At 37.6% G+C, this 17,319-nt stretch overlaps 1 protein-coding gene across 1 annotated transcript in view; it reads right to left on the bottom strand.

Moving 5' to 3' along the window:
• LOC128986183 (protein inscuteable homolog) overlaps positions 1 to 17,319 on the bottom strand; it is a 72,268-nt gene that overhangs the window by 3,384 nt on the left and 51,565 nt on the right. The window contains exons 3-9 of the mRNA XM_054406379.1: positions 10,761 to 11,583; positions 8,736 to 8,963; positions 6,638 to 6,896; positions 5,695 to 5,934; positions 4,456 to 4,627; positions 3,959 to 4,131; positions 1,234 to 1,418 (exon numbers count right to left, since the gene is read on the bottom strand). Of these exons, the coding sequence (XP_054262354.1) occupies positions 1,234 to 1,418; positions 3,959 to 4,131; positions 4,456 to 4,627; positions 5,695 to 5,934; positions 6,638 to 6,896; positions 8,736 to 8,963; positions 10,761 to 11,578 (2,075 nt within the window). The 5' untranslated portion in view covers positions 11,579 to 11,583. The remainder of the gene's footprint in view (positions 1 to 1,233; positions 1,419 to 3,958; positions 4,132 to 4,455; positions 4,628 to 5,694; positions 5,935 to 6,637; positions 6,897 to 8,735; positions 8,964 to 10,760; positions 11,584 to 17,319) is intronic.

The raw sequence follows: 17,319 nt of genomic DNA, 5'->3' as shown, positions 1-17,319 counted from the left end.
TCCCAGTCCTTCATCACTAGGATAATAGAAACAGCTGATCTTAGTCAGTAATAAAGCTGCACAAGATATTTCTGCCCTGTCATCTCAATGATGACGGAGGGTGAGGAAAATTGGATTAATTTGTCAAGTCCAGAATATTCTCCACACCAAGAAGCCTTCAGGATAAAAGAAAGAAAGAAATAACTCAGGTAAAAGAACTTGATGCCAGAAACAGTATGAGCCTTAAGAGATTAGGTCACACGTTGGCCTGACCTGTAGAAACGTGACAGTCTTAAGTCTCTATCCAACAGAGAAGAGTTTTTTTTAGTGAGTGTTCTGATCAATTCAGAAGTCCCACAGTACAGGCTGGCAAGGAGCGTAAATGCATTTTCCCTCTTCTAACTCAGAAATAAAATAATCTTACTCCATTTTACATTTACTCTGCATTCAGCTTATTTACCTGTAGTAGTGATGATGCACGGCCAAGTAACGTAGCAAGAAGGGTTATAACAGCGGTTTTGTCTGGAAGCAGCTAATGGTATTTGTGTATTTACGAAAGCTTGGTTACTGGATTATGAAAATATTGACTCCGCTTTAAATGTACCGATATAGATTTTCAATTCATATTGTTTTGGTTTTCAATTCTGTATGTTTCAATATTTTAATAAATTTATTTTCATAAATTTAAATTTAAATCAATAAAGTGCAAATTGATGAGCTGATGTCACCTGTCTGCAATGTTATCTTATGAGACGTCTGACACTAAACAACCCTACTTGCGACGTTGCCAATTCTACCAGGCCGCGGCCTGGAGTTAAAGATGGCCGTGGCTGAGGTCATACGTAATGATAATAATAGTTTACACAACTGTTTCTCCAAAATATTTCAACAATTTTAAGTGGCGCTTTGCTATCACAAAGTTTTTTATAAGAGTTGGTCTCTATAAACCTTGTATTTGCCCGTCCCATTGGCTATGGAGCTGCGTGGAATGTATCCAACAACAAGAGGTAAACTGGTACAGTTCAAAGGTGAAGTTTACTAATAACAAGTGGCAGATACCAGGATTCGAACCTTCAACATCGCTGTTTTGGGTCCGAATTCCATAGCACTATCGCCTAAACCACTGCCTCACCTAAAGCTTGACTCAAAGTTATTCCAATTTAAGAAAAAGTCTTTAAAACTAGATTTCCACCCTCCGACTCTAATTATAAAACCTTGACATCTATCTAGGCTACATTCTATGGCGACACTTACCTTGACAGTGCAATAGCAGACTTATGCTGTAGTCTCTCAGCGGCTGCGATCTCTGGTGCTCGTTGGAGAGGACAGTGGCGCACCTGGAGGAAACACAGCAACGCTACAACCGCGCGGTGCTCGGCTAGGTGCGGCCTCACCTCCGGCACAGCGGCCATGTTGGCTAACAGTCCTGCTACCTGTTCCTGAACATCACAGAAGGTTGGTAAAGAATCAGTAGCCAGAGATATTGTCATAGGAAAACGTGAGATGAAGTTGTAAAACTAATTATCGACTAAAACTAAAGGATGGCCTCTTTTAAGCTTGAATATTTCAACTCATATGGTCCTAAGGAACGTATCAAATAAAGTAAGGGATGAGAAGGTAAATTATAAGTTTTCATTGGCACACAATTTGACATTACAACCTAAGTTTCACTTTTTTCGTACTAAAACTTACCAAAAAGGTAAATAGAATATTCAATTCAATTCAATTCAATTCAAACTTCTTTATTCATTATTTTGTACAATATATACATCGAATAGTGTCAGGTTGTACAACAACTCAAACTAGCCTAAGTGACAATCTCATCCACTCTATGCAGGAGACTGAAAAAGTGTTTATATATTCATTATGACTGTGATGGGTGGAAAAAATCTTCAAAAGAATACGGAGCTATTTTAATCAGATATTCTTTTAATCTTCTTTTAAATTTGTTTCTATTACTTTCTTTTTTAATTTCTTTTGGAATTGTATTTAAATATCTTTGACCGATGTAGGAAGGTTTCTTTTCAAAAAATTTTGTTTGATGTTTATATGTTATTATGGAGTCTTTATGTCGAGTATTGTATTTATGAAGGGTTGAAATATAATCTGAAGGACGAGAATCAGCTTTCTTAATTGCCATTAAAATGCAGTCAAAAATATACTGTCCGTAGACTGTCAAAATATTGAGTTCAACAAAGTGTTTTTTCACAGAGGCATCACGCTGTAGTTTTAGCATTATTCTAATTGCATATTCTTGTTTTTTTAATATATTTTCAAGATTAATTTTTGAAGTTGCTCCAAATAAACAAATCCCAAAAGCAATATGGGAATGTATGTATGCAAAATAGATTTTACGCATTGTTTCAATATTACAATAAAAGGACATTTTCCTCAAAGCAAATATTCCAGAACTAATTTTTGGTAAAATTTTGTCCACATGGTTATTCCAATCTAAATGCTGATCAATAGTTAAGCCAAGAAACTGAGCATTTGGTTTTGTTATAATTTGCTGAGAATTCAAATCTATCACTGGTTTTCTCTTATTTCTGTTTTGTTTTGTTTTAAAATTAATACAATTAGTTTTTCCTACATTCAAAAATAAATTATGATCCTTGAGAAATTTATTGATGTTTTCTAATTCTAGTTTACAATTTACTTCAGTTTCTTCCAAAGTCTCTGATGATAATTTCAAGTTTGAATCATCGGCATATAAAATTAATTTTGAATTAGGTTGGAATAATAAGGCATTTTCAATGTTTTTCATATAACATAAAAATAACAGAGGACCTAATATTGAACCTTGTGGGACGCCAAATTTAACAGGGCGAGTTTCTGAAGATATACTAATAAGTTTATTTGAGTTTGATAGAAACGTTACTTCGACATACTGACTGCGGTCACAAAGATATGACTGAAACCAATTTAGAGAATTTTTCGATATTCCTAAAGATTGTAATTTTTGTAATAAAATTGAGTGCTTTACACTGTCAAAGGCTTTAGACAAGTCCAAAAAAATGCCAGTTGTAAATTTTCCTTGGTCAACAGACTCAATTACAGATTCCACAAATGAGACTGCGGCACTAACAACTGATCTACCAGATCTAAAGCCGTGTTGAATATCATCCAATAAATTGTATTTTTCTAAATAATTACTTAACTGGATTGAAGCTATTTTTTCAAAAACTTTAGATAAAGATGGAAGCAGAGATATTGGACGATAGTTGTTTACATCTGAAGCATCACCTTTTTTTGGTACCGGGATAATTTTAGATTTTTTAAATTTAGTTGGATATGAACCAGTGATAAATGAAGAATTGATCAGATGACTTAGAATTTTACTGATATCCCTTTTCACTTCCTTCAACACAGTTACTGGGACCTCATCATACCCACTCGACTTCGTACTTTTCAATGAGGTAATGATTTTTTCCACCTCATCACTGTTTACAGTAGTAAAACAGAACATAGGTTTAAGTAGTCTATCTGCTATACTTTGACATTTCGAGTTATTTTGAATATTCAAAGCATTAACATTTGGATTACTGTCTTTAACTATACTAGAAAAATAGTCATTAAAATAATTAGACACAATTTTTGGATTTGATACTTTCTTTCCTTCAATATTTAACTGAACATTATTGACTCTGTTTCTGGGCTTATCCCCGATCTCTGAGTTAATCAGACCCCACACAGTTTTTTGTACATTATTTGAGTTATTAATTTTCTTCTCAAAATGTTCCCTTTTTGATTTTACTAACATATGCTTGAGGTTACATTTCAATTTTTTACATAATTTTGATAACTTAGAGTTCCTAGTTCTTCTAATTTCTCTTGTTAATTGAACAATTTGATTATTTGTTATATTTATTCATTCTTAATTGATAAGCCAGGTACTTCTTTTAAATGTTTTGAGACTTTGTATTGAGTTAACAGATCAATGTACTAGTTTTTAAATTCAAAATCTGAAATGTAAACTTACCTGAAGAAAGACGGAAGCGTGAGGACCCTGTCTCCTGACTGCTAGCAGCAAAGTCCCAGCAGTCTTACAGTCTAGCAGCCTCCAGACACACTGTGGCTCCAGCAAGCTGAGATGACACAAGGCAGCAGCTGATAGCAGCAACAATACGCTGCTGGTAGTGTTGTTGACTAGTCCTGTCAAACGGGTAGATTAGAAAAATGTACAATCACAGATCATTGAGGGATAATTCTTAACTTTAAGACATCAAAAATGTGAAGCTATATATTTGTCTGTTTAGCTGCAAAACACAGAGAAGTAACATCCAGAGAATACATGTTTGTGGGACAACCATGCACTTTTAGCTCTGGTATGGTGGGGTGGAAATGTACTTGACCCAAGGAAGAAGCCACTAATACCCTATTTGTTTATTTGTACTCATCAAATCTATTCATTAACAAAGTTAATAGGAAAAAAAAGCAAACATGACCATGACTAAAATTATAATATCTACCACTTACTGGTAAGTGCTGCGACCAATGCTGTGAGTTGCTCTGTGAGGCCTTGTACAGTGTGGTTGTCCTCCACCCACGGTGCCGTGACCTGCGCCAGCACAGACACTGCCTCTGTGACCTCCGCCTCCCCACGGCGCTCATCTGACAACATGTCTGTCACTATCTCTACACCTCCACCCTGCAACATACAACACTGTGAGGCCTTGTACAGTGTGGTTGTCCTCCACCCATGGTGCCGTGACCTGCGCCAGCACAGACACTGCCTCTGTGACCTCCGCCTCCCCACGGCGCTCATCTGACAACATGTCTGTCACTATCTCTACACCTTCACCCTGCAACATACAACACTGTGAGGCCTTGTACAGTGTGGTTGTCCTCCACCCAGGGTGCCGTGACCTGTGCCAGTACAGACACTGCCTCTGTGACCTCCGCCTCCCCACGGCGCTCATCTGACAACATGTCTGTCACTATCTCTACACCTCCACCCTGCAACATACAACACTGTGAGGCCTTGTACAGTGTGGTTGTCCTCCACCCAGGGTGCCGTGACCTGCGCCAGTACAGACACTGCCTCTGTGACCTCCGCCTCCCCACGGCGCTCATCTGACAACATGTCTGTCACTATCTCTACACCTCCACCCTGAAACATACATCAATTTGAGGCCTTGTACAGTGTGGTTGTCCTCCACCCAGGGTGCCGTGACCTGCGCCAGTACAGACACTGCCTCTGTGACCTCCGACTCCCCACGGCGCTCATCTGACAACATGTCTGTCACTATCTCTACACCTCCACCCTGCAACATACAACACTGTGAGGCCTTGTACAGTGTGGTTGTCCTCCACCCAGGGTGCCATGACCTGTGCCAGCACAGACACTGCCTCTGTGACCTCCGCCTCCCCACGGCGCTCATCTGACAACATGTCTGTCACTATCTCTACACCTCCACCCTGCAACATACAACACTGTGAGGCCTTGTACAGTGTGGTTGTCCTCCACCCAGGGTGCCGTGACCTGCGCCAGTACAGACACGGCCTCCATGATCTCCGCCTCCCCACGGCGCTCATCTGACAACATGTCTGTCACTATCTCTACACCTCCACCCTGCAATAATACAACATGTATGTATAAGCGCAGCAAGCCTGTGAACTTGAGAACATCATGAAGGGTGATTATCAATCACCATTTAGTCTAGTGTGATGATAAAAAAAGTTAAATAAAATCAAACAAAGAAAATATCAAATTACCTGTTCAAATTGCCTGATGGTCGCCGATGAACAACACACCGTGGCCAGGATACGTAGAGAGGCCGTTCTCACGGAGGCTGACTTGGAGTCCAGACAGAGGCCGAGGAGAGCTCGGATACCACAACAGCGAGACATGAGGTCGCCCAAGTGGCCAGGTTCCAGGCCGAGTCCTGAGAATGCCGACAGAGCCGAGAGCAAAGCCAGGTTAGACGACGGCTCCTCTAGCACTGCCACCAGTAACTATGGGGAAATAAGTGTGTTACAATCATCATTGATAACATGGGATTGTACTTGTTCTCCAACAACTCAAATTTTGTGCTACACTAGTATAATTAATACATTCTTGATATGTTCTACCTCATACCTTGTCCCAGGAACATGCAAGGTATGAAAAATTAATTATGTGCCTAGTCAGTGACGGTTCCAAGGGGGGCGGGGGTACAGCGGCTAATGTTAACTTATTGTACCATAGAAAACAAAATTTAAACATACATTTTGTCCTAAATTCATAATGGAGGATTTGGGTATACTTATTTAGACGTTAAAACTGACTTATGAAAGTCACCAAATATCGAAAATAGTACCAAATTTTCTAGGGAGGTCCCTGAACCCCCGTCTATTCTTACGAGGTGTAGGAAGCCCCCCATTTGACAAGGTTATAGGACCGCCACTAGTAGAAGCTAAGTATTGGAATTGGAGTCAAGCAAGTGAATAGGATGTTAATAACACCTTCAACTTCGTTAAATAGTTAGTTGCAATTAAGGTAGTTTTTGAGCCATAAAACATTTACTGAAACTTTTTTTGCTAGTTTTGGACCTATTCAACTTGAACTAAGTGCCAATTAGTGTTTTATTCAATATCCTTTGTTTTCTAAAATAACATGAGATGAGAATAAAGCTTAATTTGACGTATCAAACCACATACGAGTTAACGTGTCCCTCACCTTAATCTGCTGAGCTAGTAGATGGTCCATGACGCTAGTGAATGCTCGGCCCAGCCTGGTGACACTCTCCACCAACTGTTGTTGCTGCAGAGTCTTGGCAGATGACGCAGTACGCAGCAGCTCTCCTGCAGCCACCAACTGACCGCAGCACTCGCTGCTACTACTTGGCAGCTCCACGACTGCTAGCAGCTCTGTCATGTGACCCAGCAGACTCTGCACTAATGGACCTACATGCTCCAACTGTTCTTGTTCTACCCTCCTGCAACAAACGGACATGTTAAATTATGCTGAAACACTCCTTAAAAACGTACAAACAAATGTAATCAGTGTTTCTGCTAAAACAAAAATCCCACCAACCAGGTCGCAAAAATCCTATTTTATCACATATGATTTTTTCTAAACTTGATGTCCTACCCCAAGTGATCTGTTGAAGTTTGCTGAAATAGCTGTTAAAGTATTGATGTACTAATATGCAAAAATAATTTAAATAGGGTTGATTTTTATCTGAATAACATGAAAAAAGAAAATCTGACACCAGAACCTAAAATCCTTCTCTCTCTTCCATCCACTTTATCTATCTAATGGTGCAAAAATCCCTTTTGGGATGAAGAATCCAGTGTATAAAATATTCTTACAATAATACCTAGCTTACTCCCTGTATGGGAAATTCGCTGATAGCAAAACTTTAAAAGAAAACAAGATTTCTATTTGAAAACAAACACTATTACCAGTCTGCAACACTAAATATCTGTTACAAATAAGCTTAAATTACCAAATGTGTCACATTAATAGGCGGTTTGGGAGCTCGGTCTAGCACTTAACAGCTTAACAAGTTCTAACTATGGCCTCGTTTTATCATGATTACTGGTTTAGTGATCTACTTATACATGACTCATTCATTGAATATAAACAAATGATGACAAACTGTGACATCCACTGATCAAAACAGGTTTTAATACAACTTTGTAACCTACTTAAATACTACAGTAGATAACGAGAAAATCAATTGCTTCTTTAATTTCCAGAATACTTAAAAAAACTGAAAAAAACATTAATGGACCTATATGCCTGCCAAGAAGAGTGCCACAAAGAATTTCAGGATATTAAGATATTCTTCTCTATGTAATCTAAAAAAATAAATAATTACGGTCTATTTCCAACAATGAAATTACATAAATTAATCAATCAAACAAAATTATTAAAACTGCTGAGAATATAGTAAAGCAGTGTAGGGTATCTTGAACAATAACCTCTGAGTCATCATGTTAAGCTTTTAAAAACATGATTTGCTTTATTGTGACCAATGAAGAATTTTGCATGTAACTTTAAGTTGGATTTAACATTTGAACTAACACTAAAAGATACATTAGAATGGTAGGGAAGTAATAGAAGCAAAGTAGTTATAGTATAATTCTACCGCTACTTCCTGAAGAAGCCCCCTTTTAGTTGTGAATTAATTCTTTCGTGACCATTTTGTATTTTCAACTGCCTAAAATTTTCTTAGATAATTTTTTTCATATTGTTGAATAGAAGAAGTGGACGGCCTCTTTTACCTTGCATTTGCCTGTCCAAATGGGTCACGGAGTTCTGTGCCTGGAACGTCTTCAGGAAAGCAAGAGGTGAGTCTGTACAGTACAAGGGTGAACTGTACTGATAAAAAGTAGTGGCAGGTACCAGGATTGGAACTCGGAACCTATGACATCCCTGCCTTGGGCCCGAAGTCCAGAAGTCCGTGATTTTACCAACTGAGCCACTGACTCACTTAGTTAATTAAGTAGGTACCCATTCCTTCTTAATGTGTTCCTAAAGTAGGGACCACGTAAGTTTGCAGTTGGTGGCAGCCAATCACAAGACGAGGCTAGTGCGATGTTGCCACATCGCCCGTTAACAACACTAATTAAAATATACTAAGTAATATTTTCAAATCAGCTGGTATTATTAGACTTGGCAACACCGCACGGTTCTCATTAGTTCATTCAAAACCATATGGTAAATAGGCTCCTCCCTCAACTGCAAACTTACGTGGTCCGACTGTAAGTGTTTTTCCAAACTAATTCTGTAATAGACAATTTTCTCAAGTATTTATTCCCCCACTAACCTGTACAGTTTGGTAAACTCGTGTGATATAGTCCGTGTCCGTTGTTGTAATGTTCGCACAGCCTCTGTCGTAGTGGCTGCCATGAGGGTCACTTGTCTGCTCAGATCAGCAGTGAGGGATTTACTTTGCAGCGTAGTGGTACACTCTGGCTCGCACAACAATCGCAGCTCTCGACACCATTGTTGTACTGGCGGGGGAGGAAATTCCGTAGCCGGAGGCGGTGCAATGCTGGAAGTAACATACAAATTATAGCATCATAGATTTAGAGAGTAGGTATTGTTTTTGCAAAAATTTTCGAGTTTCAAGGTGAAAATATACATTTTGGGTCCCCCTGAATCCAAAAAGTGATGGTTTTCAAAGTGATGTCTGTGTGTGTATAAAATTACGCTTTTCCGTGTGGGAAAGTCACGGAGTTGTATGTGTGGATATTTACAAAGCTTAAACCATACTTAATTGTGTTCCCGTTTTGATGATATTTGGTGTGTGGGTACTAATCCATGGTACCTCCAAGCGTTTTAATTTATTTTATTGAAGTTTTGTATTTAATGGTGATTTTTCTCCAAAAAAACAAGAGGAAAATCTCATTTAAAAACATTTTGATTAAAATTCAGTATGTTATGGCCTTTATGATTCAAAACAAAACTGTACAACCCCCAATGTTGTAAACACTACAATTCAAAAGTTATCGCAACTTCACAGCAATGAAATATCAAATACTGGTTTTACTGGAAATTTAGTGCACAACAATTACAAAATGAAATCCGAAGAAAGAACACAAGTTTCTAGAACGTCAGAAAACTCGACTCAGCAACTGTGTTCTCAGAGATGCTGTTCTAGAATGCTGATGCTGTGATCCGCTGATACGAGATCCAATGACATCAGACATCATGTTCAGCGTACCAGAACTGTCTGCGGCTCGTGTTACATCGGTGACATTGTGACGGCTTAACACTCCTCACCCGGATCAACTTTATAAGCGATCTCAGCAATAGCGTTGATAAAGTCTTTTTCCAAAAATGATGAATTAAAATTTGATGCTGTTTTGCTTTTGTTTATTTATTGGTATTTTTCTATAGGCAATCACAATTTTAAATGTTTTTTGTGAGGGAATCCCTGGTCTTGTTACTACAGTATCTAAAGTCTACCTTTTGATGGATAGTTTTATAGAGATTCTTCAATTATGATTTAAGATAAGTCGGCTAAAGTCTTGGATATATGTGAATAATTGATGCTTAAAGGTAGACGTTAGCACGTTAGTTGCTAATACAAGACCAAGGTTTGAACCGTTCCCTTTAAAAAAACTTTAAAAAAACTGGTGGGGAAAGGACAAACTTCCTTTATTTGATAAGAAAAGAAGTGTTTTCATTTCCTAATTTTTTACATTTGATTGCACTATGGGACTTGTTGAATTACTTTTAGTACCTGTTATTTCAAAATGTAAAATTGAAGAAATAATTTTAATAGTTAAATAGACTATTTTGATTGTTTGTTTGATAGATTCTGAAGTTTTAACATTAAAGTTATGGCTATGGATTAAGGCTGTAACATATAACACAAGGGCTTAGGTTTCAAGGATCATTGGTTGTAGCAGACTACATGGATGGGAAATAATCCAAACTGGTACAAGAAACACAGCAAACATTACTATAAACAACAATTAGAATATTTCTGTGTCACTAATAGCATTTTCAATAAGTTGAACCAGTTGAAAAATGCTGTCAGTGACAATAAAATTTTGTGATTGTGTTAATTTAATGTTTCTTTTGCTAGAGTGGAGTTTGGTCCCATTCGGGTACAATCCTGACATCCTGAAAAATATTTACTGTTTAATTTTTTTTTATATTGTTAAATACCGGTACTCTTTCTATGAAAGAATTCAAGTTTAAAATGCCTTTCTTTCTATACCCATACAGACGCAATAAAACCAATGAGTAACATATACGCTATGTACATAAGTTCTAAAAATCCGTATCAAAATTGTAATACCTAACTCGTACATAAGAGAATAACTTTAAAACTTCGTACCTTTCAAAGTTCTTGTTCAAGTTGACGGGCCTTCTGGTGACTCTGGACCCCCGAGGCTGAACTCTACTGGAGGGAACAGTCTTCGGAGTTGAGCAGTGTACAGGAGCACCTAGGGTTCCGGAGACGTCCAACTCTGAACCCCAAGACGCAACCTTAGTTGACGTAGGCGTCTTCAGGAACCGAGTAGGACTTAAACACTTGGGAGAACACGGTCTAGAAGTTATCGGACTGGGAGGCACAACTTGAGCGGGATTCAACCACTTGGACTTTGGAATAAACACAGCAGTTTGATTTTCCGTAGAATCACTACTTTCCGACGACGTGTCTTGAGGAACTTCAGAATCATTTTTCACATCACTTTGCTCATCATCACTCTCGATCACGAATGAAGTCCTTGCTTCTTCAGCACCTAAAAGATCGCTTACACAGTCGCTTTGGTTGAACCGATCGTTTGTTTTAACACAGTCCTCTGCGCTCCAGGTTTTGTTGAGGCATTTGTCTAACGTGAGAGTAGTTTTGTATCTTGAGAGACACACTCGAGGTATTCTCGCTGTTGGTGTTTCAGGAAGTTGAGGAATTGGTGAAGATTTTTCTTCTTCGAGATCCTCGGAAGGTTTCGGGTTGGGAGGTGAGTTTTCGGAGTCAGAGAACCCGGAGTCCTGACTCTTGTGGCTGCCATTGCTGGGGCTGCCTCTGTCCGGACTCAACGGGACTCCGGGACCCCATCCCGGCAACACTGAGGGGGACATCTCCTCCTCTTCATCCTCAGGGAAGTGCGACCACCAAACCTTGCTGCGGCTGCGGCGAAACTCTCCCATAGCATCTGAGGACAGATAAACATTCACTTTAAATACAAAAATCAGACTGGCTTACATACAAATTCACTTCATAAATTTACTTTTAATCCTGTCATCGAGGATCTACAACAAAATTGTACAGAAGAATGAAAATGTGTTGGTCAAAATTATCCACTTAACAACAACTCAGTACCAAAAAGATTTTAATATTGTTTTACACTTGCTTAAGAACAATCTTGCGTGTTTTTGATAGATTGGTTACCAAATATTTCCTGAGAAGAAGAACAATTTTTAATAAACTGTAACAACAGTTAGCTAAATTATTGTTTTCAATAATTTGGTAAATGTAAAATTACGTACAAATTACTCTCAAAAGGCAAAATTTATACTTGTTATCAAGGTTACACACTGATTAAGGATGACATCAGTTCCAATGTAATAGTAAAGTCATAGGGGTCCTCATATAGTAACAATGGTCTAATAGTTAAGTTAATAAAATATTCAAGGTTCTTTTATATATCTACAAACCTACTAATTCATCACTAAACTAATCAGTGCAAAATTAAGAGTTTTACTATCTGTACCGTTAACAATAATTTTTAATTATGTCCAAACATTAATTTTAAACGTTAATTTCGTTGTCAACAGACACAGGATTAAAACTGAGAAAAATTAAAGCTTTTACAACTACATAGCTCCTTATATAAAATGACACTGAAGAAGACACTGAATATGCGAGGATATTTCTACAGATTTTGGTTGACGGTGATTTGGTACGCAACTCATATAGGTGACAGGACATTGACTGTGCGAGATTCCCACGACAATAGACACGGCCTGGACGACGGCCAGCGATACAGTGACGAAACGTCAAACGTCGTCATGGCAACACACGCGTGTGGAATGCGCTAAAAAACTAGAAAATTCTAAAATCAAACAAAACTGAGATATAAGCTGATCATAACTGCCTCTAATACAAGGCCGCGGCGAGACAAAAGTGGCAACGTCGCAGTTCAGGCCTACGGAAACAGCTGATACACTAATTCATAACGAAGCGTCTGCGCAATGTTTATGATTACATTCCTGTCTATCCTGGCGATAGACGGTGCGACGTTGCCACACCATACCGCGGCCTTGTATAAGAGGAAGCTATGCTGATGGTATATTTATCCAGAAGGTTAAAAATATTTCTTCCAAGCCAGGAGATATTTTCGGATTATTTAAAAAATAAAGACTTCAGTTGGAAGCTTTATTTTAATATTTTGCAGCGAGTTTCATTATATATTGTCTGAAAGGAAATTGCAACCTCTATTTGCAACTCGAATTCTATATACCTATAAAAATTATTATTAGACCTATAGTTTGTGAATGGTGTTGTACTCCACAAATTTAATTTAAGCTTATTTACTGAGGACCTGTGTAATTCTAACTTAAATGCAGTACGGTAAATGAGGAATGAAAAGTCCTTTCTTAATTATTTTGGTGGGGAAACGTCATGTCAAACTCTATCCAACGACTCTAAACTGGTTGAAACTCCCTTTAAAGTAATCCCATAAATCCAGTATAGATGAGTAACATGTTTAGGAAGACTTTTTAACACTTCAACTTTATTACGCGTTTATTCTTTCAACCGTAAATTTACTGAAATGTGCGCGCATTGAGATGTCCACGGTGGTCTAGCTAATTAAAGAAGATGTAGTGAGAAGAAGAAGAACGCAGCAATAAACAGCTGAGAGGTTCATGCGCAGCACGTACTTCACACACGTTACCGACGACGCGGTGGTTTCCACTGATGAAGGCGGGAAACGCTGATGAAACGTCGCAGTAGGTGTTGTAGAAATAACATCAGATATTGTAGCCTGGCACTGGTCCTGGGTTTTTGGAATTGTCCTTGTAACGTGAAAACTGCCAAAATGTAAGTTTGGTGACCAAGTTGAAAATTGAATTTCAATCCACGTAGAGAAACTTATACAGTATCTGCCAATGTATATCAAAACTTAAAATTTTACCAATTATTAGGCACTTTGAATATAGGCAACGCATTCCAGTTTAAAGGCTCAGATAAACACAGATGTCGTAGAAAAAAAAATCCTTTACCCTAAAAAAATTGTGGACAAAATTTAAGGAAGTTAACCCAGGGCCTTTAAGGATGAAGTTTTTTTTTTACTTAAGATCATAAAAAATATAGCTGGATTTTTTAACTAGAAGCGTTTAAGTGAGTTAAAAACGAACGGAATGTATGGTGGACCATCTTGGAAAATGAACTTCTTTCATTGCAATGTGGTGATTGTGTCTCTTTGTAAAATGTATTGTATACAAATAAATAAACAAATGTTCAGTGTGTAAAAATTAAGTATTGTGAGGGCCGCTTTCCCCAAATCAAGTTTAACTTAATCTCGGTTAACTTTAATCGGTGGGTTAAACTTAGGATGGCTTTCCCCACTATTTTGTCATGAAAGTTTAGTTTAACCTAGCTTTTCTTTGCAAGCAACAATGTTGGCAACACTGGTATGCAATTTTGTCTGCAATATTAGCCGTTTAACTCCCCACTATGACTTATCTGTCATTAATTTTCTCGTGTTTTGGTTATTTGTATTAGGTTTCGTGTCATTGTCTCCAATTGTTGACATTAAAAATAAACATTTTTATTTGCAGGCTTATAAATTGTACTGATGCTAATTTATAAGCATTTCATTTATTGTGTTTATTTAAGCCTCAAACTTAATTAAACAGTAGGCCTATTGTACGCATCAAATAAAAGCATTTACAATCATGGGAAAATAAAATGTTGGGAAAGACGCAAAATTAATGTTTGTGGATTAAAAACTAGAGCCTATCCTTTGTAATGGCAGGCCTAGGCTACTCAGCATTAGACACGTTCGATGTTTCTAAACTAAATTTAATTTTAGGCGTACTGCAGTAGTTGTTAATTTACACATGATAATAATAGCAAATAGACTAGTGGTTAGGCCCGAATGTTTAATATTTACTTTTGTGTAATGTAAGACTCGTGTTAAAATAAAATCAAACCAAAAGGCTTCTTATGAGCAAACTTTCCAACCACTGTTGCGTTGCTGTGGACAAGGTAACCTATCGATTGTACACAACTACGATACTACCTACCGAAAATATAATAATTTAGGCCTACCCTACGCATTTAAAAACCTTAAAACCATTACTGTATATCTGTAGCCTTATATCTTTAAATTTGAAATAGTCATGAATTAATTGTCTACATAGGTTCTGGTTTGATATTTCTTAATTTATTTCCAGTTCAATTTATTTTAGGTTATGTTTAACAAATGTCAAAAAGGATATTTGCCATTGCCGTCTGCCGAACGTAACAAGTCAGCCAAGAGCCAATCAAAATCAAGCTATTATTCTTCTCTCCTGGGTTAACCCACGGATCGCCAGTTAAACCAGCCTCACCCCTAGGGTTAACTTAAACCTAGTTTAAACGGAGAAATTATTTTGGGGAAAGTGAATCTGAGGTTAAACTAGAGTTTAAACCGCGATCAGAGTTAAACTTGATTTGGGGAAAGCGGCCCTCATAGCTTCCTCTACAAGGCCGCGGCGTTGTGGCAACGTCGCACCGGCCTGTTGCCATGGTAATGAATGTCGAACGTGTGAACATAAACAAGCACAGACGCTCCGAATTAGCGAAACAGCTGTTCCAGTAGGCCGAAACTGCTACGTTGCCACTTTTGGTCTTGTATTAGAGGTTATGTTAAAGTACGTGTTCATATGCAAGAATGTTGCTGAACTTCCAAGTGTACTTAACGCCTTCACTTATTGTTTACAAGCGGATTTATGGCAATTCACCAGCGTTTTCCATTAGCTTATCTACAGGGTGTTGAAGAACATTGTCTGTTGTAATTTAACACGTACTATTAAATAAACGTTAAGTTACTTTCCATTGTTCACTTGTAAAATAAAATAGTTTGAACACGGTTTTGTGGTTTTACTGTTATTTCATTACTTTCACTACCTACATTGTTTTATTTCAATTTTCAATGTCATTTGTTGTAGTCTTAAGTGGAATTTGTTTTTCAATCTCTCGCAAAATAATATATTCATTTCGTAAGGAAACGATGTACTTTATTATGATTTTAATGCAATGCAAATGCAGTTATATAACCCTCTGGAGCTCACTATCTTTAATGTTGTGTCATTAACTATTTTTTCATATTATGAGATATTGCTAACCGATTATTGCACTCTTATGTCAACGCATTGTCAAATTACAACAATAAGACGCTTATGAAACAGCTGATCATACACTCTATTATGACTGAAAGTGTTGATGACTGTTGTGATACGTAGATATTATTTTACAAACATGAGAATAATAACGTTTTACTTTTTTTCCTGGAGTTCAAGTGAAGGTTGATAAGTAGGCAACTAGGTATGATTGTTCCTTTTTTTAACATAGATGAATTTATTATGCATAGCAATTTTAATAATCGTTCATAGCTTCAGATCACAGCTGATTTCCTCGTCGCCAGCTGATTTACTGGACGCCAGCTGGTTCATTTTGGACACATGAATAAGAATAACTAACTGTATTAAGTTTTTTTAGCTCTCCAACGAAAAATAGTTGAATGCATACGTTTTCACTGCAGTACGACGAAAAATGTTATTGAGAACTCCTCCTGGCAGTGAAATCATTATTGCTTAACCCACAAATAGTTCTATCTTAGGAGGTGTATCGCTTAACTTTTTAAAATATTATTCTAAAAGAAAACCAATACACAGCTCACCATGGTAATCTTTACGTTGAGTTTTGTATCTGACAATTTCCATTCCACTCTAAGTCCAATCGGATAACTAAACCGTAGTAATTTTCCATTACTCACGACTAAGAACGTGGATTACTCACTACTCAAGGAAGAGTAATACGTAAGGTAAGACTCATCAGCGAGTAAGGCAATACTCTTTGTCACCGAAGGTCAGCGAGAAAGATCAAAGTGATTTCCCCGAAGACTGCTGATACCTATTGCGATGTGATGTTACTTGACTTGCGCAGATGTATTGTTGCAATGTGAATTTGTTGCGATGTGGATTTGCTGTAATGTGGATTTGCTGCGATGTGGATTTGTTGTAATGTGGATTTGTTGAAATGTGGATTTGTTGCAGTGTGGATTTGTTGCAATGTGGATTTGTTGAAATGTGGATTTGTTGCGATGTGGATTTGTTGAAATGTGGATTTGTTGCGTCGTTCCCTCACTAATACCGATACACTCTTTGGTACGTTGTAATTTCATTTATGTATCACCGTGTGTAAAGCATCAACGGATGTCAATAATCAAATCATAATCATTTCAATGAATTTTTAACAATCAAAACAAGTTTAGTGCCGGCTTATATTCGCTACTTAAGCGAATATAACTGCAAGTTGAGTATATTATACTGTTTTACGAACGACGGAATAAATAACTCGTGAATATAAAAGCAATGGTTTATTACACTATGATATGAAATAGATGAACGAGACAGTTGGAATTACGAAAACTTGGCAGGTAAACTTGTTTGATTAGTTATTAGCTGGAAACTTCATATACATAACATATCAATCTCACATCTTTTACTTCTTCCTTCATACTTCTGAACCGTCTGATTCATTGCCAGAACCATAGCTTCCTCTATAAGGCCGCGGCGAGAAAAGTGGCAACGTTGCAGTCCCGGCCTATTGAAACAGCTGTTGCACTATCATATGTTTACCTGCCTTACACGTTTGTTACCATGGCATTAGGCCGGTGCGA

This window comes from Macrosteles quadrilineatus, unplaced genomic scaffold (assembly GCF_028750875.1).
Source record: "Macrosteles quadrilineatus isolate MER2022 unplaced genomic scaffold, UCM_ALF_1.0 Scaffold_2__2_contigs__length_208266976, whole genome shotgun sequence".
Classification (NCBI taxonomy): domain Eukaryota; kingdom Metazoa; phylum Arthropoda; class Insecta; order Hemiptera; family Cicadellidae; genus Macrosteles; species Macrosteles quadrilineatus.
Note: the sequence above shows the minus strand (reverse complement) of the source record. Positions and strands in the feature narration are given on the sequence as shown.